This window comes from Budorcas taxicolor, chromosome 1 (assembly GCF_023091745.1).
Source record: "Budorcas taxicolor isolate Tak-1 chromosome 1, Takin1.1, whole genome shotgun sequence".
NCBI lineage: Eukaryota > Metazoa > Chordata > Mammalia > Artiodactyla > Bovidae > Budorcas > Budorcas taxicolor.
Genome location: NC_068910.1, coordinates 135,804,321 through 135,830,291, shown reverse-complemented (window position 1 = coordinate 135,830,291; position 25,971 = coordinate 135,804,321). Strand labels below are relative to the sequence as shown.

At 35.3% G+C, this 25,971-nt stretch overlaps 1 protein-coding gene across 1 annotated transcript in view; it reads right to left on the bottom strand.

The window, feature by feature from the left end:
- PAK2 (p21 (RAC1) activated kinase 2) overlaps positions 1–25,971 on the bottom strand; it is a 79,510-nt gene that overhangs the window by 10,161 nt on the left and 43,378 nt on the right. The window contains exons 3-13 of the mRNA XM_052649862.1: positions 15,604–15,704; positions 15,130–15,277; positions 13,620–13,651; positions 12,563–12,670; positions 10,952–11,084; positions 9,435–9,498; positions 7,978–8,026; positions 7,384–7,496; positions 5,812–5,929; positions 3,427–3,526; positions 1,007–1,203 (exon numbers count right to left, since the gene is read on the bottom strand). Coding sequence (XP_052505822.1) covers positions 1,007–1,203; positions 3,427–3,526; positions 5,812–5,929; positions 7,384–7,496; positions 7,978–8,026; positions 9,435–9,498; positions 10,952–11,084; positions 12,563–12,670; positions 13,620–13,651; positions 15,130–15,277; positions 15,604–15,704 — 1,163 coding nt within the window. The remainder of the gene's footprint in view (positions 1–1,006; positions 1,204–3,426; positions 3,527–5,811; positions 5,930–7,383; positions 7,497–7,977; positions 8,027–9,434; positions 9,499–10,951; positions 11,085–12,562; positions 12,671–13,619; positions 13,652–15,129; positions 15,278–15,603; positions 15,705–25,971) is intronic.

The window sequence follows — 25,971 nt, the reverse complement described above, 5'->3', positions numbered from 1 at the left end:
TGGATATACTACTTTTATTTATTCACTCATCAGGTGACAGACATTTGGGTTGTTTCTACCTTTTGGCTATTATGAATAATGCTGCTATGAACATTTGTGGACAAGTTCTTGGGTGAATATATACTTTTAATTCTCTTGGTTATTTACCTAGCAGAGGAACTGCCAAGTTACATGGTAACTCAATGTCAATTTTTAAAGAAACTGTCAAACTGTTTTCCAAAGTGCTATACCATTTTACATTCCCACTAGCAATGCACGAGGGTTCCAGTTTCTCCAGATTCTCACCAATATTTACCATTTTCTGCCTTTTTTATTACAGTCATTCTGGTAGGCATGAAGTGATTTTATAGAGGTCTGATCTGCATTTTCTTAATAACTAGTGATATACGGTAATGTAAAAGAAGGAAGGAAAAAGGGGAGGGAGGGAGGGTAGGAGAAGAAGAAGGGAGAAAGGGAGGATGGAAAGGAAGGGAAACAGAGAGAAAGAAGGAAAGCTGGAACTCTACCTCAGCTGCTGGAACATGAAACCGTTTAAAGTCTACTGACTTCATCTGTTTCTGGGGACCCTCACTCTTTTGTCTGAATGTGGGCTTTAACACTGCCATCTACCCAGCCTCCTCACAGAAGGGATCCTGCTTTCCTCTTTGTACCTGGGGGTACAAAGACCAAAGTTCAAAGTCAATTACCTGAAGCTTATATCTAGCGTCTCTTAATTCTACAGAAAACTGAGCAAATTCTTATTTATGTGCAAATTTAAGAAACAATACAGCTTATCAAAAAATTACAAACTCTTTAACCTAACACATTCGACTCAATAACTCAGAAGCAAATACTTTCTAGATATAGAGTGAGAGAAGAGACTGGGCTTTTGGGGTTGTTTTTTTGTTGTTTTTAATCAATTTTGTATCCTAAATCCTTGGCCAGTTCCTAGCACATGCAAGCTCTAAATTAATGATTTAAAGAAAATTATTTTCTGAAAGTAAGTTTAGTGTTTAACTGGTCTTACCCTCAAAGGATTTTCATTGAGGTATGGAGGCTCTCCTTCTACCATCTCAATAGCCATGATACCCAGAGACCAGATGTCTACTTTGGGGCCATAAGCTTTCCGTGTAACCACCTCTGGTGCCATCCAGTATGGCGTTCCAACCATGGTACTCCGCTTACTCTGCTCAGGGGTGATCTGGGCACAGAAACCAAAGTCAGCTACAAAACAAAAAAAATACAAAGCATCTTGAGTTAATGGTGTTCATGGGTTGTCTTAAGAGTTTACTTTATATGACTTAATGAATTATATTTGAGTATTCAGTCTCTTAGTTTTTAAGAATGCATTAATCAAGTAAACCAGAATGGGCTTACAGATATTTTGATATTATACACTCTCACTTTTTAACTTTTACTTCCCAAAAGAAGAAGGTAAATTATTAGGAAGGTTTTTATTCTAAACAATTAATTTTATCCTAAAACTTTTAATAAAGTTGAAAAAGATCTAAAAGAAAAAGTTACCAAAGCTGGACACCAAAACTGTGTCCACTGTCAATCAGGCAAAGGTCAGGAAGTGGACACTACTTTTGAAGAAAAAAAACAGAAGCTAGAATTAATAAGAAGCATATGAGTCAGTGAGAGAGCCCAGAAAAAGAACACATTTAACTGCAACTGTACCCACAAGGTCTTCACCAGCATTACTCTATTCCAACCACCTCATTTTATAACTGAGGAGCAGGATACCTAATTTAGAACCCAGCGTTAATTCAGTAGGAAAGTCAAGATAAGAATCTAGAACCGTTTCCTTCCTTCTACTGTTAAACTCATTCTATTCCACATGTAAATACTGTTAACATTTAGGACTGTAAGTTTGGGACTTCTGTTATACATTTCCAAATATACAAAAAATATCTACAAACTGATTGGTTTATTTTACTTAAATATTTCACTTAGGATACTTTGTCAATTGCTTTTTAAAACTATTTTTAGAGATCATTCTGTATTACTATACTAACCTACCTTATTATTGTAACTACACAACTTTACAGAACATAAAAATACCATAATGTATTTAACCATTTCTGTACCGTTAGATTATGTCAGATATTGTTGATTTTCTTCACAAGGTTGTAGAGAACGTTTTTGTACTTATTGCTGTGCATATGTTCAGCAGTTCTATAGCAGACAGTCTTAAGAAGGCAATTGTTAGGTCAAATCATAACATTAATAGCTAAAATGAGTGCTTATAAAACTGTTTCAAGTACCTCATAAGAAAAAACATACCACATTTTAACTTTATGATAGGTACATTTATTATTATGACTTCCATTTTACAAATGGGGAAACTGAGGAACACCAAGGTCATTTATCTAGTGAGTGGCAGAGCCAGGGTAAAATATTATCCAAAAAGGTCAAATTTAGTTTACCTGTATATCCACCCAGAATGTATGAGAATATCAATTTCTAGCTTTCCCACTAAAATTACAATTATTAACTATATATTTTGACCATCAAATAGAAACTAAATCCTCATTCTTGTAGTTGAATAACCTCTGAAGGATTTTTTTTTCCCCCACTTTTTGGGTGGACTACAGAGCTTATGGGATCTTAGTTTCCCAGCCAGGGACTGAACTCATATCCCCTACATTGAAAGTGCAGAGTCTTAACCACTGGACCATCAGGGAAGGCCCTGAAGAATCTATTTTTAAAAAGAGATGTTGAAAAAGGAGCCAAATTCTCTAGGCAAACAGAAGAAATAGTTTTTGGTCTCCTAATCCAAGAAATGTCTTGCACTTTGCATAGTTGGAGAAACTTCAGTAGAAGTTCTTGAATCCTCCAGAAGGCATGGGTGGAACTGAGATTATAGCTAGCAGAGGAAGAGAGTTTTTTTTCCCCATGACTCTATCATGTCTGATACAGAAGACAATTAGGGAAAGGGGTTTACAAACAATTTTCTCCCTAAAAGTGTCATCTCTGATGTCTGGGTCACACAGGCCTCTCCTAATTAGACCACCATCTACCAAATTCAAAGAAAGACGAACAGCATAATGAGAAAAATCTACCCCAACAGGTAGCAGAGACAAATCCAAGTTTATGTTTGGAAGACAGCACCAACATTACAATAGTACCAGGCACTGCTCCTCAGTGTTTCACATTTTTAGTACTCAGAAGAATTCTCTGAGATAGGTACTACTATTTTCCTTATACAAATGAGGAAACAAACATAAACAGATTATATGATTTCACCCAAAATTATTCAGCAAGTAGTAGTAGATCCACTATTTAAACTCAAGCTGTCCAGCTGATGGTCCATATCTTTTTACTGCTATTCTCCCTGACCCCATGTATTGTCATAAAAATGTTAATAGCAGGAAAAGAGTTTTTACTTAAAATGCAGAAAATTATAAGTAACATATAAATGTTATCTGTTCACTTGTTACTCACTAAGTTTAACAGATCCTTCCATGCCCAAAAGCACATTGTCACTTTTGATGTCTCTGTGGATCACTTGATTAGCATGTAAAAACTCCAATGCCTGTAAACACTGAACAGAAGAAAAACACCTATCAATGCAATAGTCCCTGAAAAGTCTAAGGGAAGTTCATATACACTACTTACCTGAGTACCACCTCTAGTATCTAGTAGAAGACACTCTAATAATACATTCACAGAGAAAAAAAATTCTGTCACACGCAAAGTTACAAAAATAAGACACTTTAAATAATTAAATCCTGCTCTTCCTACTCTGGTCTTATCCAGAAACAACTATTAAATAATGTCTTATCTAGTCTTATTTCTGCCACAGGTTATTTAATATCATAAGAATATCACTTAGTCTCCAATGTTCTCATTTATGAAATGAATGGGTGGGTCAATATGATTTCTAGGCCTGTTCAGGTTTAAATTTAAATGTCTTAGGGTATGCAGCACTTGGTAAACATGCACAAGGCTTTTTAGATATCATTTCAACAGTAATGGGGACTTCCCAGCTGGTTCAGTGGTAAAGAATCCGCCTGCCAAAGCAGGAGCCACGGGAGATGCAGGTTTGATCCCTGGGTCGGAAGATCCCCTAGAGGAGGAAATGGCAACCCATTCCCGTATTCTTGCCTAGAGAATTTTAAGGACAGAGGAGGCTGGCGGGCCACAATCCATGGGGTTGCAAAGAATCAGACGTGACTGAGTGACTAACACTTTCACTTTTCAACAGTAAAGGATAAACCTGTAATCATTCCTATCTGAATCTGAGATACTCTGAAGTCTAATCAATATAAGACAGTGGGTAGTCTGGTTCTCTCCAGTTCTTCAGTGTGATGTGAAATGTTTTCTTCCTTTCTTCTATGGTGCTACGCTACGCTATGCTGTGCTATGCTATGCTGTGCTATGCTACGCTACGCTATGCTATGCTATGCTATGCTATGCTACGCTACGCTATGCTATGCTATGGTATGGTAGGTTTTACATAAAGCTATAGCCATATCCTAGATACTATGCCATATTTCAGAAAGCACTGAGTCAAAAGAGCAGAAAAAGTACTCTCACTTCCTTAAAAACAGAATGAGATTAATTAAAAAAAATCTGCTTGCTATGTTTTTTTAATGTAAACTGCATATAAATTGTAACTTGGGAAAAGCTGTGTTTTTATTTCTTATCTGCATTAAAGTAGAACAACAAATGAAGTCTGTACATCTTTACAACTAAAAATCTCATTCAAAACACTGCACTACTCACAGAATAAAAACTAGATTAACTGCATATTACTGCATCATATTTACCAAGCATTTAAGCAGATTTCTGAAAAGAAAAAATCCCCAGAAAAATACTTGTAGGAATAAACAGAAGAACTCTTAAAATAACTTTATACCAATTATGAAAAAAATTATTAGAAAAACAAATTAGGCATAAATAAATTCTTGTTTTTATCAACTTTTAAGTGACCAAACATTCTTCATTTTTTCAAACATTCATTGTTAAGGGATATATTATTAAACTATCATATTTAAAACTATTAAAAAGTTATTTCCATCCTTCCTGAAATAATCAGGAGGAATATCCATGAAGCATAACTATACCTGAATTAAAGTCTTCGAAGAATACTTTTTAAAAAAATGCCAAATAAAAGATGAAAAAACAAAAACATCACATATATTGTTCTTACATGAACAAAGGTTATAATTTACTTATAATTCACTGTAGAAATGAGGGAAGCCAAATCACAGGAAACATAACAGTTTTAAGAACTGTCACAATTTCATCCTTTGTGATAATGATTTCTAGGATTCGAAGTAGTGTCTCAGTTTTAATGACAATCTCATTAACCTAAGTTTCATCCATAGCAAAAAGATTACATGGAAGAAAGAAAGGCTCATTTTTGGCTTAGATGTAGGCAATGTGACAGAATTCCACTGGCCTAAACAAACAGTGTGTCTCAAAATTCATTAATGAATATCAGTTCATTGGTCACCTTAAAACCACAAGCAGACTTACTAATTAATACCTAGCGACTTCACTTTCACTCTTCACTTTCATGCGTTGGAGAAGGAAATGGCAACCCACTCCAGTGTTCTTGCCTGGAGAATCCCAGGGACAGGGGAGCCTGGTGGGCTGCTGTCTGTGGGGTCACACAGAGTCGGACACGACTGAAGTGACTTAGCAGCAGCAGCAGGGAGAAGATATGCCACTTTGTCCTTGCTTCCACTGTAGAGTGATATATTTTTAATGGCACTCCCTCTTACCCTCAAAAGTATACTACTTGAACAAATAAATATTTCCCTTTTTTCAACTCGGTTAACCACATGTTACTGTAACTTATCAAAAAGGGAGCAAACTCACCTCTCTGCACACAGCAGCTATCTGTGCTTCATCCATGCATGTCTCTGTGACAACATCAGTGAGAGATCCCCCGGCCAGGTACTCCATGACCACAAACAACTCATCTCCCACCAGGTAGCTACAAGAGAACATACAAAATACATCCACACTTTCACTTTTTCTAAATACATGGCACTCTATATTGAAGATTTCAATTATTAGACACCCTGATAAAAAAACCCCAGAAAACTGGTAGCTCTGATAGCTAGGAAGAACACTGAAAAGGTGCTTTGTAACAGCATTGAAAAGCAACAGAAGGTCATTATGATTTTCCTAAATCATTTTAAAATTTGCTCAGAATTCTAACTTGAGTGTGTACCTAGATTATCCCAATTAAAATAACCCTGTATGTATGAACTTCCAGATGATGGAGGCTTCCAGGAGATGGAGACCTGGAAAGATTAGGTAACTCATACAAGGTCACATAGCCAGTAGGTGACACAACCAGAATCTGAAACTAAACACAACTGGTTCCAGAGCTTATGGCTTATCCTAACCACCCATGCTTTACTGACTTGAAATACTATTTTAAAAAGCAGAGAAATGTACCTGGAAAGTTTATGTCTATGAACATGGTCTCCAGAGGTAGGCCTAAAGTCTAAAAGTATGTTTTCTCTTAATCCATTCAAAACAAATTTAAATATGGAAATTTAAAAAATCACCTATAATTTCCTATCTCCAATACAATCACTACTGTAATTCTCACTTATTTTTCTACTATTCTTCTTTCATTCACATAGACATCCTGCTTTAAAAACAAATCTGTTGTAAGGGAATTTCCTGTTGGCCCAGTAATCAGGACTTTGTACTCTCACTGCCAACCCTTGGGCAGGGAACTAAAATCCCATATGCTGCAGAGTGTGGCCAAAAAAACAAAGGCTGTAAAATACATAATTTTCTCTTCTACTTTTTGTTCTGTTATTTAACGTCAATTCCTAAATTATATGAGGTTTTGATAAACATGCTATTTTCCCAAGACAAAATCTGAGATAAAATTGACCTGAAAGTTTAAAAAATACAGAGGCCAATCACCTCTGTATCGAGACATGAACCACAGCCAATCTTTCCTTAGTGTTTCTGCTCCTGATCATTTGGACTTGTTGTGAGCACTAGCAGCAATGTCCTTCATCTAACTGCCTTCTCCTGATTGCCAGCTGATGCCTAAGTAGAAAAGGGACCTTCTAAACTGTGACATAGGCTTCCCTGGTGGCTCAGTTGGTCAAGAACCTGCCTGCAACATGCAAGATCTGGGTTTGATCCCTGGGTCAGGAAGGTCCCCTGGAGAAGGGGATGGCAACCTACTCCAATATTCTTGCCTGGAGAATCCCCAAGGACAGAGGAGCCTAGAGGGCTACAGCCCATGGCGTCACAAAGAGTCAGACATGACTCACTGACTAACATCACAAACTGTAACATGCTATTTTCACCTCTCTCCCTACTTTGAGTTTACTTTCCAGTGTTGACACTCAGCCCTAGTCTGGCTAATCTCCAAAACCATTTTTTTCCCAATGTTTAAGAAATATCTCTCTTTACCTGTCCAAGAAATTAACTATGTTGGGATTCTTCAATTCTTTCATCACCAGAATCTCATTAATGATCAATTCCTTCTTTGGCTGTTTCTGTAAATTAATCTGCTTAATAGCAACCTATGGTGGAAACAGGAAAAAATAAGAACAAGCTTCCTAATCCTCTTAGAAAATCAGAAACATTAATAAGTTAATCATCTAATTTATTACATACATCCTATACAGTGAGATTATAATTTACTCATAGGCAGTGCTTTAACTTCCACACTGCCTACGCACAATTCTTTGTAATACAGAAGCCCCAGTATTTTCGGATTTCTCTTGAAATCTAAACCCAAGGTCAGTCCAGTGCCAGGAATTAATCCTCTTTTCATCCAAACTGGGAAAATCGTTTTTAAAATATTTATTTATGAAACTAAACACATAATTAATTACTTCTTTTTTCCCCTCAATAAGGAAGATACTATAAAATTCTCTAGAGTAATCCTTCAACATATTCAACTGAAAAAGAAATTCCTCATTGATTATTCACAGGCAGATCTAGGTTCTGCCTATAGTAAAAGCTAATGGTAACACCAAGAAGTATGAAAAAGTTGCTTACCTCTTGTCCCAATGCCACATCAGTAGCAGTGAAAACTGTGCCAGAAGCCCTAGGGAAAAAAGAGACACAAGCAGATTTAAGATTTCTAAATCATTCTCATTTATAACATCCAAAGACTTTATACTCAAAACAACTGAAAGGGGGTTAAAGAACACCGAAGACTGAACATCTTTAAAAAAGGTAAAAGCAAAAAGAAAGGGGAGAAGAATAGGAAAAAGAGGTAATCCTTGTGGCCAAAACTTATATTAGAAATTTGTCATAAATTTCAGACCTACAAAAACATAGAAAAAAGATCAGACAAAAAGAAATCAGTAACATATACTCATGGATTTATTTCCCTGCTTAAGAAACAAAGAACTACAAACAAATTTAAAGGTTCTTCTGTGCCCTTTCCAAAGGCATCCGCCCTCTTCCCCAAAGTAACCTGTGCTGGACATTCACTCTGTATTCGATGTGCGTAATTGCCACGTTTCTCTATACTTTACTAAGGACACAGGTGTGTACCACTACAGAAGATATTTAACGTATTTTTAAAACTTCATATAAATGATTTCATTTTATGTATTTTCCTATAATTTGCTTTTCTGATTCAACACTGAATTGAGGGCAATAGTCTATGGGGTTGGAGACTCAGACATGACTGAGCAACTAACACTTTCACTTTTTCATACTATTATTTATTTATCCATTATCAGGCTCAAGGATACTAACATGATTTTCAATTTTTTTGTTATTAAAACCAGAGGTGCAATTAAATTTTACTTTTAAAAGGAAATTCATAAAAGTTTTCAAAAAGACTTAAGCTCACTCTCAAAACTCCCAGAATACTTTGCAGAATTAACATTAAGAATTCAAGATGTTCATTTGCTCTCAAGCAATAGAAAAGAAAAATATTTCAGTTAGCATAATTTTAAAATACAAATTATTGGGAATTCCCTGAGGGGCCAGCGGTTAGGACTCTGAGCTTCCACAGTGGGAGACCTGGATTCGATCCCTGGTCAGGGAACTAACATCCCATAAGTCACGTGGCATGGTCATAAAATAAATAATTAAACAGATAATAATTTTTAAAAATACAAACTATTGAACAAAATCAGAAGGGCAGTAAAATTAAGGATTCATACTCTTGATGTGACTAAAATGCATTTAAACAGAGAAAACGCTATAAACTTATAGTAAATTTTCTCACTGTCCTTTAAATATTTGCTGGACAATTTTCCCACCCATCCAATCTCTTACCACCAATGTGAAATCACACTTAAGAAGCAGCAATGTACAATCACTGCTAAGTAGTACAGTATTTTAATAGCATCTAGAAATAAGTTCATTACTTTTACACAAATCCAAGCATACTACTCAGAGGATACCATAAGTGTTCAACATCAGTAGGCAAAAGATATCAAGCCGGACATCTAGAAAATAATGACTATTTTGGTAATACAGTCACAAATACTTACCCTTGCCCAATTTTTTCATATCTTGTGTATTTTTTCTTAGGGTCACCTATGCTTACGATAGTTCCTATTTTAAACAAAAACAACAAAAATTTGGAAATTCAGTCAAGCATTTTAAAACTGTAAACTAATTCTGATAACATTACTTCTTTCAATAAACCCCACTGATTTTAGAACATACATAACACTAAGTTTCAAAAATAATGTATGCTTCAAACACAAAAGAAATGCATAAAAATTAAAAAGTACCAGAAGCAAAAAGATACATTATTTCCACTAGGTTAGACCTCCTAACTAATGTCTTGATTATCCTACCACTTTCTAAAAAATGACAACATTACAGAATGACCCGCTAATGTCTTGATTATCCTACCACTTTCTAAAAAATGACAACATTACAGAATGACCCGCTACACTAGCTTTCCTGAGACTCAGGGGGTTCTTAGGATGTGGCATGTTAAGTTTTAAAACTTAACCGGTCAATTCCTGGCGAGAGGACAAGTTGGTCATCCTACTTTTCATACTCCACTGAAATGTATCAATATTAAACTAACAGTAAGTTATAAAACTACTTACTATGAGAAAAATATTATAAAAAATATCCAAATGAAAAACCCTAATGGCTTTTCTAACTGTTCTCCTATATCTATCTTTCAATATATTTAGTAAATCACTTATTACTATAAAGATTACTCTAATATAAACTAATCATACATCTGTTTAAGAAAAGTTCACAAAGCCACAACTAAGAAACAGGTTTTAAATTAGGATTTTGTTTTTTTTTTAAAAAGGTATGATTTTGTACATAAAATCCTAACATAGTCTTATTACAACTAAGTCCAAGCATGAGAAAATCACACTAAATTTTCACTTAAACTTTCACAAGGTAAAAGGAGAGAGGGGCATATCAAAGAAATTCACAAAAATAAACCAATTTTATATAGGTACTCAGCCTCAAGCCTATTGCCAATCTGTAATATTTTTCCTAGATGCCTCTAGGTCAGTGTCCTTTAGAACTCTAGTGGCTATAGACTTGTAATGAGATACTACAGCTACTCTCTCTCTGGCCCGTGTGTATTATTTCCAGTGCTTGATCCAGGCCAATGATAGTTGATGAATGAAAATGGAGGAAAAAAATACATTTTATGCTTACACATATTATCTAGATAAAACATCTGGTTTAGTTATTTAGGGACATTTTGTATTCTACAGGTATGCATAAATATATACAAACTTTCTTTGATAAAGTTTCCAGTTAGGACCCTTAGATTTGGCCCTCTGAGAAGAAGTATTGCTCTCCAAAATACTGACTATTGCAAAGACACAGCTCACGAGTTGGCACACAATAATAAACAGGCAAAGAAGAGTATTATTTTGGCTTTACTATATTAACTGAATCTGTTGTTCCTAGGAGAAAACAATTTAAGCCAAAATACAAGGTATAAATTAAGACCCATCCAGGCCAAATGTTTCAGGGGCTGTTAACAATTTAAGAATAATGTAAAATGTAGGCAACATACTTAATTTCTCCATAATCTCTTCATCTGTCATTTTGGCCTTCTTTTTCTGTTTGTCTGAAGTCTTGGCACCACCATCAACATTAGACTCACCAACTGGTGCAGGAATAGGATCAATTACAGATCGTGTATAAATCTGCAGAGAAACAGTTAATTACTAAGACTTGAAGAAAAATATTTTTAGGTATTCTTAACTGGCACACTATTCAGTTCTTTGATTTTTGACAAAAACTAAGTTGTTTTCAGTGTTCTAAAGAATGAGAGTAATACTTTCAGACTTGTTTTACCAACGACTGGTAACTAAGAGGCAATGTGAAACATTTTTCTTAGGAACATCATATACATATGTTAAAAGTTTGTATAGCAAAACAGAAGATCTGTAAATGAAATTTAAGTGCAGTCAGATAAAAAATAAAGTGCCAGAAATGAAGCAGAAAGAAATACAACTTTAAAAATCATATTTCTCTACAAGAGAGAAATAAAGAGCAAAATAATGGAAATCCTGATGTTGCAATGTGAAAAGCGTCAGTCACTCAGTCATGTCTGACTCTTTGCAACCCCATGTACTAAAGCCCCCCAGGCTCTTCTGTCCATGGACTTCTCCAGGCAAGAATACTGGAGTAGGTTGCCATTTCCTTCTCCAGGGGATATTCCTGATCTGGGGATTGAACCCAGTGTCCTGCACTGTAGGCAGATTCTCTTCTATCTGAGACACTAGGGAAGCCTAACTATTATTAATTTCCACAAAAATTTTTACACAAATATAATTTCTATCATTTCATTTCAAACAGTCAATTCTAAATGGTAAAGAAAATAGAGCCCTCTATCGATGAGGATACAATGGCAGTCAGAGTTCTACACCTGTTTACTGTGCCAGCAACTCACCATGCTCTACTTACTTTATCCCTGTTAGTATAGGGAGGAGGACAGGACTCTTGCTGTCTCTAATGCTGTTATTGTTAAAATTCTCCCATATCTGTTAGAAATTTCACTCCTGGCAGCCTCTTGAATGATACTAATGTTTTAACAGAAATGTTAAATGGGAGATAAAATACACGCTTTGGGTAAGAGGTAAGAGTCTAGACTTAGTACTTCTCTGCACTGAGATAAACAGAGAAAGGCAGAGAAACAGATGAGTTCTCTGGAAGAGATGGGGCAATGCAGAAAGAAAACACAATATGCATTTTAACTTTTAAAGACCCATTCAACTTTAATTTTCAAAAAAAATTAAAGTTTTTTGACAATGGTATTTAGATAAAGATCTCCTAGTCAAATCCCCCATATTAAAATATTTTCAGCAGGAGGACTTTTTAAAAATCGTGCATGCCTGTATGCTCAGTCATGTCCAACTATCTGTGACCCTGTGGACTGCAGCCCACCAGGCTCCTCTGACTGTGATATTTCCCAGGCAAGCATACTGGTGTGGGTAGCCATCTACTTCTCCAGGGAATCTTCCTGAGCCAGAGATCATCTCCTGCATTGGCAGGTGGATTCTTTACCACTGAGGCCAACTGGGAAACCCCTTTAAAAACCCCTGGAAATCAAACACAGACTGCTGTTTTTTAAAACTCACATGCATAGACACACAACCCAGTTCCTTAATCAGAAACTCACTGATTTTGTATGATCTGGTCGTGGGGCAATAACAGGAGGAGGAGTCTCTTCATCATCATCATCTTCCTCTGTTACTACTGCTGATGTTTCTGATCCCTTGGTGTTCAGCTGCATTTATCACATAAGCAAAGTAAGGGAGACAAGTCAAACATAACAATAGATGAAAATACAACTATCTTTTTTTTAACATACTTGAAAATATATTTACTAGCTCACTTCAAAGCAATAAAACCTTACTGGTTCTAATCTAGTCATTTTTAAAGGTAATTCTATACATTACAGAAAAGTTTATGAAACAAATGTATACAGTAAATACCAAGTATTCTTAAGAGAGAATACTATATAGAGAATTTTATACCCTTTAAGCAAGCCCAAAAAGTAAACAATCACTTCATTTGTTAAGACCAAAAACAAAAATCCTCTGGGCTTTGTACAAGTCAGAGTTTTTCAGTTATTTAAAACAGCCAGATTCACCAGAAAAAGTGTTGGCTAACAAAGCAAAAGAGCAAGGCATTATCCTTTATACAGAGTGTATTATTTGCAAGGTGGGTGCTAGATATGGATTTTACATGTTATTACATATAGTGTTCAAATAACTCCAGGAGACGGTTTCCTCCTAGCTGAGGAATTGAAAATAAAACAGCTATTACTTGCAGGAGGTGTTTGTGCTCACATGATAACTTAGATGAAGTCTCAGACAACTCTGAAGATTCTGACAGGCTTCTTATTGTTCAGTATATTTCCATAGTCTAGATTCGGTAAGATGGTGCCAGAGGAAAACGCTGGCAAGTTCTCTGTATTCATGGTTATACATGAAAACATTATCAAAAGTAACTAAATTGCTCTAACGATTTTAAGTTTTAGTTACTTTAAGCATCATTGGAGGAAATTCTATTTGTTTAACACAGATTGCTCAACTAATCAAGTACCTATCTAAAAGCATATATCAAATAGTTATTTCTGAAGGCTGTAATTTATTTTGGAAAGTAAAATAAAAACTAAGATTTGTTTTGGGTAACTTAAAACAAGAGCTATAAGAAATAACATATTAACTTACTGCTGGTGTTCCAGAAGGGAAGCCATCTTTCTCTGAATACAAAAGAGAAAATAATGCTAAGTGAACAATTCAAAAAATAAAATGACTTTTACACAATAAAGGAAGAAAAGACAAAAGCAAAGCAAGTGAAATGTTCTTACATTGATATAATTTTGAGTTGAATTAAAACTTAACTCTGTAAATTTGCTAAAAGTCACTGAATTGCAAACATCAAGTGGGTGAATTTTAGAGCATATATTATACCTTAATAAAAAATTTTATTGGAAACTAAACAGAAGTTTATTCATAATGATATTTTTCTCCAGCAAACTGCCTATCAAGGAACTTAGAGAAACCAACAGCAACTGTATAAAGGAAAATTATTGACATAAATTTTGATCAATATGAAAGCAAATCCCTGAAGGCAAAACCACAGTTCATGAAGACTAAATACCACAATATTCATTCTGGAGTTAGAACAGCAAATTTTGTATTATCCTTTAAAATGCCCAGACACACAAACATACCATTTTCCATTCAGACACCGATTTTTAAAAAATTATTCATTTATACATTATTCATTTAACTGCATTTACTAATTGCAGTTGGGAATAAATCTGACCTTTTGCTAAGGATGTACTACTAGACTACGTAAAAAAGGTCTAAATTTGCCAAGTGGACCTTATTGGTTCTGAAAGGATATAATCAAATAAGTACAATCAATTAAAACTAAATGTATAATCTTAGCTCAATCATATTATTTCTTAAAACTACATGTATGACTTAAGAGGGCAAAGAAACATTAAATGATAATAACCCATGATGAAATTAGCAAAATCCACACTGAGGGAAAACAGGACAAATGATTCTTTAACAAATAAACTTCAAGGAAAAGACAGCATGAGTTCTAACATGCGGGCAGGAAGCCTACATAACAAAGAGATTCAAGAGAACAATAATTGACTGTAATGTATGGATTTTTTTCCTAGTCCTTATTTGAACAAATAAAACTTAAAAAAAAAAAGTCCACTATTCTCCAGTTCCTACCTGATGATATTCCAAATCTGAGGAATAAATTCTTTGAGTTCCAAAGCTTATATTTATACATGTGATGGGTTTCAATTTTTGAGTGGAAAACATTTTTTATTTCAAAGTCTGTGCATTTATATACAGTAAATTAACCTGTCCCACTAGCAATAAAAATATTTCTAGTTTGAACATGTCTGTAAATCAGCCTCTTTCCCATCTGCTGCTGGAACTCATTCAAAAGCAGTGAAGAGGAAAAAACAAACAAACAAACAAAAGGCCAAAATATCCACGTTTGGCCAAACTAAGAGATTAATATAATCTCCAGACTCCAAATTGTACATAAGAGCTGCCCCCATTGGTTTACAAAAGGCAGGGGAAAAAGTATGAGACAACCACCATAGCTTAGCTCTTATTTTTCCAGAAGCAATCTTTTTATCTAGAAGTGCTCCATAACTCTGCAATCCCAGTTAAGTGAGCCTGTTACCATGGTCTGATGTCTTACCAGGAGGAGTAAAGCTCAGATATTTCTGCTTCACTGTATTAGAGTCATAGAACTTCAAGACATCCAGCACTGCCTGAGGATTCTTCTTTTGCTCTAGTTTGGTGATATTGGAGGTCTGTAGTAATCGAGCCCACTGTTCTGGCATGCCCTAAGGAAAAGATATTCAGAAATTAGTTGTTTTGAATTGTTCTAATAAGACCAATTTCCAGAGGAAAGTGACAAAATACATAAAACAAATCAACCTACACAATTGCGGGTTTGACTAAATTCTAAAAGGTCTAGTTTTCTAAATCTAAGTTGCAAATTATAATCAAGAGCCTCAGCTCCCTCGGAAAAGGACACATCCAACCACAAACACTTCTGTACAAAGAGAAAAGCACTAAGAATTCACAGTTTATATGTGCACAGAAAAGAATACCTGAAGGAAAAGTTTGAGCTCTGCTTTATAAACGCGTTCCACCTAGGTAAACTTACAGTGAATTCTCCAGTAACAGCATCAAAGCCAACATGGATGGTATGCTCAAAATCAGACGGAGGAGAAATTTCTGGCCTTTCCTTCTCTTTCTTCTTACTTCCTAGAAGGCATTTAAAAAAAAGCCTTTTAAAAGGTACTCGCAATCATGTTTATAGTCTTCCCAAAACAGACTAGGAACAAAATTATTCTAAAAAAGAGATTTTCCCTAAAAACACTGGCTGATAGGCAGCTGATAAATCAAGCATAGAAACCTCATGGGTGTGGGGTGGGGTGGGTGGAGGGGGGAGGGAGTGGGAGGAGTGAAGGCTATTGTCAACCAGTGTCCTGATTAAAGAAGCACACAGACTGACCCAACAACAGGCCTGAATAAAAGTGCTCAGGACAGAAGAGACAGTCCCTTAGAATACTGTCTCTCTCATTAATAAAGAAGTACACTTCACATACTGAACAACTTGGAAAACAAAGTTTATCAAGCCCTGTTTCTGTATTTATCTAGAAAGAGCAATTTACATTACTACGATTATGGATAACATACACCATGTGAACAGGTAGTTTACAAGGACTATGTAATTTTTTTTGTGCAACTCTCTTCCTTTTTATTGATGTTAATAACTGTTACATTTTAAGATTTCCCAGTTTTCTTGTGGTTCTACCAATTATTTTTACAACATTTCTGCCATACACCTATCTCTGTAAATTCAAACATATCAGTTCCATATTCTTCCTCCACCTAACCACCTTGCTCTCAGAATCTCTTAATCTGCAGCAATTTATGTCAAGACTTCTGGCAGAGATATCTGTCCCAGGTTATTCCTTCACTTTTACGCTACGCAAGAATCGACTGTTTGTATTCTGTGTTCTCTTCTTCTTGGTCTACACCCTTCTTTTAATTGATAGCTCTCAACTAACTGTATATGTATTTAGATCGAAAATACCACCCTCCTCTGAATTTCTTCTAAATTTCAGTGTTGCTATTTAGAAGGCCAATGCCACTTTCTCATTTTAAACTACTGTTGAAAATCAACTGATTATATAGATACACAGGTCTATTTCTGGATGTTCAACTCTGTTGCAATAATCTCTTTACTTTGTGTCAATCGGACTGGATTACTGTAGTTTTATAATAAGCACTGAAACTGTTAATATACAGTATAAGCCTTTTCTTTTTAAAAAAATTGTTTGGCTCCATTCTCGGTCTTTTGCATTTCCATGTGAATTTTAGAGTAAGTTTGATAATTTCTTTAAAAAGTCTGCTGGGATTTTGATTGAGGCTGCACTGAATCTATAGATCATTTTAGGAAGAACTGATTTAATGACAATATTGTATCTTCTCATCCATGAAAGTAGTGACTCTCTCCATTTATTTAGGTTTTTTTCCATTCCTCTAAGCAATGTTTTATAGTTATCAATGTACACGTCTGTTACTGCTTTTGTCTGATTTCTGGCACAGTATTTCAAAAAGTCTGATGCTATTGCAAATGGTACAGTTCTTCAAACTTTGATTTTCAATTGTTCATTGACGGCATAGAAAAACACAGCTGATTCTTAAATACTGATCTTGTATCCTGAAACCTTAGTATGAAGCCTTACTTAGCATTTTCACAGCTCATCACAGGATTACCTAAAAAAATTCAATTGTGCTGCTGATGAATAAAGACAGGTTTACTTCTTCCTTCCCACTCTGGACTCCTTTTATTTCTTTTTCTTGCATTGGCTAGAACCTTTAGTACACTGCTGAATAAAAGTGGTGAAATCAGAAAATTTTTCCTGATCTTAGGAAAAGCCATTAATTTTACCATCTAATGTGATGCCCCAGGCTAGGTTTGTCAAAAATGTTAAAGGCATTTCCTTCTATTTCAAATTGGCTGAATGCTTTGATCAGAAATGAATATTGGATTTTGTCAAATGTTTTATCCATTTTTACTGGTAGTCTCAATAAGTTAACTTTTTTATTTCATTGATTTTTTCGCATTTTTTATTCCACTAATTTTACACATTGACTTTTATTATTTCTTTTCATCTACTTACTTAGGATCTCACCTGCTCTTCCTTTCTAGTTTATTAAAATGACTTAACTGAAATCACTGATTTGAAATTTTTCTTCTCTAAAATGGATGTTTAATACTATAAACGTCCTTTAAGTACTGCTTTAGCAGTATCATACAGATACTGGTGTCTTAACCTGTCATTTTCATTCAGCTTAACGTATTTTCTACATAGTGTTTAATTTCTTCGAAGTTTTTATTTACTTTCCAGATATTTCCAGAGATCTTTTCTGTTGAATGAGAACTAATTTCTAACTTAATTGTATGGTGGTCATAGAATTTACCTTGTGATTTGAATCTTCCTAAATTTACTGAAACTTTAAAAATGGCCAGAATGTGATATCCTGGCAAATGTTCCACACTCACTTTAAAAGAATGAAATATTCTATAAACTGGTTAAGTTGGTTGATAGTTTTAGCAATTTTCTGTCTACTTGTTCTATCAATTACCGTGAGCAGTGTACTGGAATCAATCTGCAACTGTTAACTGTATTTGTCTATTTCTTCTTGAAATTCTTTATTCACTTCATGTAATTTGAAGCTCTGCTATTAAGTCCATAAATGTTAGTTCTGTTAAACCATTTTGATGAATATATCCTATTATTATTATAAAATAACTTATTCCTCAGTCTTTAACTATTTAGAGAAACATTTCTTGGTCTCAAGTCTACTTCGTCTGACATTAACATAGCCAGTCCAGTTTTCTTTTCACTGTTAGCATACTTTAAACAATTATTTACTTTAACCTATTTTGTGACTTTATATTTTTAAAGTGGATTTCTTATAGGTTGCGTATATACTTAGGTCTGCTTTAGCAAGCTGTTACTCTTTGCCTTCTAAATGAAGTATCTAGACCAGTTCAGTTCAGTCGCTCAGTTGTGTCCGACTCTCTGCGACCCCATGAATTGCAGCACGCCAGGCTTGATCAGTTGCATTTAATACGACTGCTACAGCTGGGTTTAAACCCATCATCCTTTTGTTTTCTAATACTCTGTGTTTTCACTTCCTTCTTTTTTTGAATTAACTATATATTTTTTATAATTAGCTTTTGTCTGCTTTGCTTTTTTAAGCTATAATTTTCTATATACCAAAAAGTTTTCCTACTTAAATTGTACAGTCTACGGGGTTTTAGTAGATTTACAGAATTGTGCAACCATCACCACAACATAGCTTTGGAACACCTTCATCATCCCCAAGAAAAACCTGTATGCGTTAGTAATCACTTCCAGTTGCTCCCTTTGCCTCTGTCCCAGTTCTAAACAGCCACTAATCTATTCCTTATCTCCAAAGATTTGCCTATTCTGGCTGTTTCTCATACAACATTGGTCTTTTGCAAACGACTCTCTTCACTTTACCTTTTGAGGTTCATTCATGTGAAAGCATGTATCAGTGTGCTTCATTTCTTAAAAATTCAATTATTTTAAAAATTTAGATAAAAAACATTCACCATTTCCAAAGATTTTCATTTCTTTATGCAGCTGCACGTTTCCATCTGGCATCATTTTCCTTCTGCCTGAAGGATTTAGGTTTACCATTTCTTACAGTGTAGGTATGCTAATGATAAATTCCTTCAGCTTTTATACATTTAAAAGTTTTCTTTCCCCTTCTGTTTTAGAAGGTATTTCCACAGGATACACAATTCTAAGCTGACAATTTTTTTCTTTCAGTACTTTTTAGATGTTGCTCCTCATCTTCTGGCTGCATTGTTGCTTACATAAAGTCTGTTGTAATTTTTTCCTCTATGTGTCTTTTCTGACAATTTTTGTTTGTTTGTTTATAACAACAAGCATTTTTTAAAAACTCCTACTTTTCTAGAGCAGTTTCAGGTTCACAGACAATTGAGCCTAAGGTCTGGACATTTCTAAGATTTTCTACCACTGAATTTAAACAATGATCACGTGCCTCTGTGTAGTTTTCATCGTATTTCCTGTGTTCATTCAGAATTCACTGAACTTCTTGAATCTGTGGGTTTATAGTTTCCATTAAATTTGGGGGATGGGGAATCAGCCATTTTTTAAAGTTTTTTAAAAAATAATTTTTACTGGAGGATAGCTGATTTACAATGTTGTGTCAGCTTCAGGTGTACACCAAAGTGAATCTCCACTCCTTGTTTAGATTCTTTGCCCATATAGGTCATTGCAGGGTACTTAGTAGAGTTCCCTGTGCTACACAATAGATCTTTAAGTTCTTGCTTTGTTGTTGTTTTTAATGTCTCCCCTCTCCCTCCTTTGGAGACTTATTAGTCTGCCTGAAACTGTCCCATTCGCTTTTGTTTCAGTCTCTTTTCTCTAAATTTTGTTTTGGATGATTTCTGTTGCTATGGTTTTCAAATATACTAATCTTATTCTGTGATATCTAGTCTACTGTTAGTTTTGTCCAGTGTATTTTCCAACTCTAAAATTTTGATTTGTTCTTTTTTCTCTCTCCCTTTGCTTCTTAATAAGCTGAATCTTTCATTTGGGTTCTTCAACGTAATGGGATATAATTATTTAATACTTTAATGTCCACGTCTACTAATTCTATCATCTGTGTCATTTTAGGATTGATTTCAATTGATGGATTGCACTAATTATATGGTCTTTGCATGCCTGAAAAATGTCAACTAGGTACCAGACATTGACTTTTTTTCCTTGATAGGTGTAGGTATTTTTGTATTCCTATAAATATTTGTGCACTTTGTTCTGGGACACAGATGGGTGATTCTTAGCTATCTACACATATAGGAGAGAGTTTAGAAACAATGGATCCTTTCAGGTATTATTTTAATCAGTGAGCTGATTCTACCTAGAAACAGTATTTTTCAGATCTAGGAAATGTTTTCTATTATTTGGTTATTTTCTTCTGTCATTATTAGTTAGATCAGTGCATTTTGGTCTAATCTTATAACTGTTATCTTTTCTCTCCTATTTTCCATCTTTGAACTTTTAACTGGGAAATTTTTCTTGACTATCTTCTAATCCTTTGCCTATTGCCCTTTTTGGTTTATGTTGGTAATCCTAACTGCTGATATTCTAAGAATTACTTCTCATTGTTCTCTGACCATTTTTTATCTGAGAATACTTTTCCCGTTTCACAGATGCGCTTTCTCTCTTTGAAGATCATATAGTGTATGTGTGTGTTTAGGCTTGGTTTTTTCCCTGGCTGTTTCTTCTACATTCCTATTTTATCCCCTGTTGTTTTGGACTCTTATGTTAAGGGTTTTTTATAGCTTTAAAAACTGTCCTCTCCTAAGCAAAACACAGGGGCAGAAGGAACCTCCTGAGGCCTAAGGAAAAGGAGATAAAGATATGGACCCATCATGACTCATTAGATGTCAGAGAGAACTGGGTTAAGATAGTTCTGATCCTTTGCACAAAAAGTATTTAAAAAGTTAACTGGGAGATAAGCAAGCATTTTCATTAAAGATGGGTGCAGAGTATCCAAATATTTTCCCCAGGACATTCTGTTTATCCAGAGAAAAACCTTTCAGTCTCTGTCTGAGGGCTTTGACTCAAAGTACAAGTGCTCTAAAAGCAGGGCAGAAGAGGAGTTCAGTATGTTACCTTTCTTGAATCTGCTTTTTTCATTCTATACCTCTTTCTGACTCCTCTGACAAGAATAAGGAGCCTCTCAGATTTAATTCTCCTCAAATAAATGTATGTATCATTTTGTTTTCTGTTCTCCCAGAGGATGGAGTTCATGACTGTGGAATAAAGAAGGGGCCCTGAGGGCCTTCAAAACAGCCTATATGTTGGTTGGTCAAAAAGTTCCTTTGGTTTTTTTAAGTAAAAATAAAAGACACGTTTTTCACTTTCACCAAGGACTTTATTGAACAGTGTATTCAAAAAATTCACTAGTTAGTTCTGCTACTTTCTGCTATTTTTCTGGTAACTTCATAATTTCATCTTCCCAAAACTTTTCATCTTTTTGAGCAAAGAACTGACCCAGGTACCTTTACAATCTTCCAGGGAATTGAAAATCTTTTCAATTAAGAGAATTTTGCAAAGAAAGAAAATGGGACATCTGAGGGTGCAATGAGTGGTTGAATACAGAGGATGAAACAGAACTTCCTAGCCAAGCTTCAACAAATATTCTCATCAAAGAAACATGGGATTTTGTGTTACCCAGACGGAAGATTATGCATTTTCTGTTGACTAACTCTGGACACTTTTCATCAAGTGCTGCTTTCAATTGGTCTAATCGGGAGCAGTATTTGTTGGATTTAGTAATTTGGTTTTCCAGAAGGAGCTCATAATAGAGGACTCCCTTCTAATCCCACCATATACACAACATCACCTTCTTTGAATGAAGACCAACCTCTGGTGTGGCTGGTGGTGGTTCATTTTGCTTGTGGCTGGTGGTGGTTCATTTTGCTTGCCCCACAATCTTCCATTTCACACTCTTGTACAATACCCATTTTTACAATTTCTTTTAAAAATGAAATGCTTTTATTATGTTTAAGTAGAGAATTGCATGCAGAAATATGGTCAAGAAGGTTCGTTTCACTTAACTTATGTGGAACCCAAACATCAAAGCAAGTAATATAGCCACGCTGGTGCAAATGATTTTCAGCACTTGATTTGGATATTTTGAATGTGTTGGCTATCTCCCACAAGATGCAATGTTGACTGTTCTCAATTAATGTCTCAATTTGATCACTAAAAACTTCAACTGGTCTATAGGACCATGGATGATCGTCCAGGAAGAAATCTCCAGGATGAAGCTTCGCAAACCACTTTTGACATGTTTGATGAGTCACAGCACCTTCTCCATATACTACACAAATCTAATTTCTGCATTTCAGTTGCATTTTTGCCTTTCTTTACATAATAAAGCATAATATGCCAAAAATGTTGCCTCTTTCTTCCATTTTCAATATTAAAATGGCTACATAAAAATTCACCAATTTTGATAAGGTTTAAAAAAATTTTTTTAATAATTTATTTATTTACTTGTTTATTTTTGGCTGAACTAGGTCTTTGTTGTTGTGTGCAGGCTTCTCTTGTCGGGGAGCACAGGCTCTAGGCGTGCAGACTTCAGTAGTTGTGGCTCGCAGGCTCTAGAGCACTGGCTCAGTAGCTGTGGCACACGGGCTTAGTTGCCCTGAGGCATGTGAGATCTTCCTGGACCAGGGATGGAACCCGTGTTCCCTGCATTGGCGGGGAAACTCTTAACCACTGGACTACCGGACAAGCCCTTGAAAAGTTTTTTTAAATGCATGCTGATATGACAGCTGTCACAATACAAGCTAACAAAACTGTTTCAAATGAAGTTAGAGATCACTAAGCACCAGTAAAGCCATTGTACAGAAAAAAACAAACTAACCCAATAGATATCAGCCAACCCAACAGATAATCAACTAATTCTCCCCTTTTCACCCTATGTATTACACAAACCCTCACTCCCCCCGCCACACTACTGTGTATCTCCAAATCCTGAGCCTCTGAGATTTTTACAAAGGAAACTGGCTCACTTCTTATAAGCATTCCCTTCCGCAAATGCTTAGGATTAATGTCTTCCTCTGTTCTGCTTAGTCAGTTAGTGCTTCTCCACTTCACTCTTCCAAATATGTATTAAATCTCTTGTATACTACGGTCTCCTCTCTCATTCTCTTTGCCCTTGTGATAGAAAAAATAATTCTTTTTTTTTTTTTTTTTACTATCATTTTAGTCGTGTCTGGGGAGGGACAGTAAATAGATGCATGTGGTCAATCTGCCATGTTTTACCAGAAGATTCTCCTAATAGACTATAGTAGAAGGACAGGGCATATTGGCTGTGAAAGGACCAGAGGGAAATGCAACTGTTAAGTCTAATATAAATTATACTACCTTTACTGAAACGCACAGTTACATCGCTCATAAACATCACTCATTTCTACTAGGCAGTGAATAATGTCAGGTCATGCTCTCCACTTTTTCAATTATGTCCTTCGACTTCTAACCTGGCATCCTGCATACCGGAGGAAATTATTTATTAATCAACTGTAAATCAAGAGTTGACTTTTAAATTATTATTATTTATTTTGGCTACGCTGGGTCTCTGCTGCAGCGCACAGGCTTATTTATGGTGTGAGGGATCTTAGTTCTCTGACCAGGGATTGAGTCCAGGCCTCCTCTATCAGGAGTGTGGAGTCTTATCCACTGGACCATCAAAGAAGTCCCAACAGCTGACTTTTTATATGGCTGTGAACTGTTAACAGAAAAACATATAATTTCTTGCACTTTATAAAAATACTTGTTTCTTCTTTTTAAAAAATCTGCTCAGCATTCCATACACTATATGTGTATATAGTTGAGAAAAATGCTATTTTCTTATATGATCCTGATTACAGATGACTGGTCCAAGGTAGGCATTTATTCAAGCCACATCAGCCCTAGTATCCCATACACTTCCAGCCAATTAGATTGGTTCAGGGGTGAATTCCTAAACTGAGTCAGACTTAGCACCTTTAAAATATTTTTCAACTTGGGAATGCTGAAAAATTTAGAGACAATTAATATAAAGTTTCTTATATATTAATATTAGGAGTACAGACTAATGAGTTTCAGGAAAGGAGTGAGAATGATTAAGCAGAACTTAAAAGCACAATACCGTAAACATGTTTAATTTAATTGGTTTTAATATAACACACACACAAACACTCCCTGTATGTTAGTAGTCCTAATAGGAGAAAAAAAGAATATTAAAAAGTTATCTAAAACAAAAAGATACTGAAGCATATTTCAAATCAAACAATATGCTGGAAGGTTATTTCTATGTAAACAGAATCACTGTTTTATAACTCTGGAATCCAAGATCTAAAGGACCACCAACAAGAAAATCCACAATCATCTATCTACAGGACATCCACTCAGCAACTGGGTCACTTGATGAGAAGCAATGGACCAGGGAAAGAAACTTCTTTTCATGAAACTGCACAACTTACTGGAGTGTACTGGAGAAAAAGAGATTCTCGGAGCTATTTTTCAACTTCATGAGACAGTAAAACAAGCAGGCGGGCAGCAGCCTTCACCTAAGAGGTGGGAAGCCTGAGTGATGTGCTGCACCAAACGATCCTAAGTATGCCACTACCACATCCTAGGAGGCAACACCTTATAGGCTACATTTGAGCTAGAGTCTAAAACCAAAAAATCCTCTATTTCTTTAAAAAGAAGACTTTTCTGTTTAACAGAATCAGTGATTACCCCTTTGTTCTTTTGATCCAGAACAGCTTCAAACTGGCGACCTAACTTGTACCATCAAGTAGAAGAGTATTCTCCAGGAAACAGGCAGAGGCGTATGGACTACTATTACTAATCTCAGAATTACATTTTTAGACCAGAAAGAATATTTACAGTTCTAAGCCTCTCATCAAAATCAACTAGAGGTGAAAGTGCATACAGGTTGAAAAACTAGACATGAAAATTGCTTTAGTTTATAAACACACATACCACTCAACACTAGCTAACTGAATAGAGTTTTTAAAGATAAGCAAAGATGATGGCCCATTGCCATTTTCATTATCAAAACTACTCGACTTGTTAAGCCCATTTCTCACCTGGACTACTGCAAAATCCTCCTAACTAGTCTCCAACTTCAGTGTTAGACCTCCAACAAAATCTATTTTCTAGACACTACTAGTCTTGCCTATGTAAGGCAGAAATGTGACCAGGTCTTTCTCCTGTTTAAACTTCTGTAATGGTTCCCCAGGAAACAGGGTAAAATGTGAGCTCTGTAGCATGGAATACAAGGCCCTTTATGACCTGCTCCCTGCTTACCTCTTTAGCCTCTTCTGCTATCTGAGTTTCCAACATACATTATGCTATTATTTTCTCTGCTTTCAAATCACATTCGGCTATATTCAGCTCCACAAATGTGCTGTGATCTCCTCTGTACCTGGGCCACTGAAACGCTTTTCTAAGCATAAGACACAGTTTTTAATTACCCAAATTCTCCTATTTTCACTTACTCATCCTTTAGTCATCAGCTGTAACATCACTTCTTTAGGAAGCCTTCCCAGAAATGACATTTTATTCTATCCCGATTATCACTTTCCACAGCTTGTAATTATATGTAGTTTTTTATGAGTGCCATCACAGGACACCATCTGCCTTGCTTATCAACGAGTCTCTGATAACTCACAGAGTGCATAAGATACATAATTAGCAGGAATGTGAAAAAAAGATTCATTCAGTCAAGTTGTTATATAAAACGCATAATTTCTAATTTTCTTAATTTTTGCAGTGACATTGATTAAAACCAATAATGAATAACTGAAGATACTTTAAAGTCTTTTTTAAATAAAAATATTAGCTGTCTGTTTAGTAAGGACAATAAGGGATGTAAATTTGAGTAAATAACATTA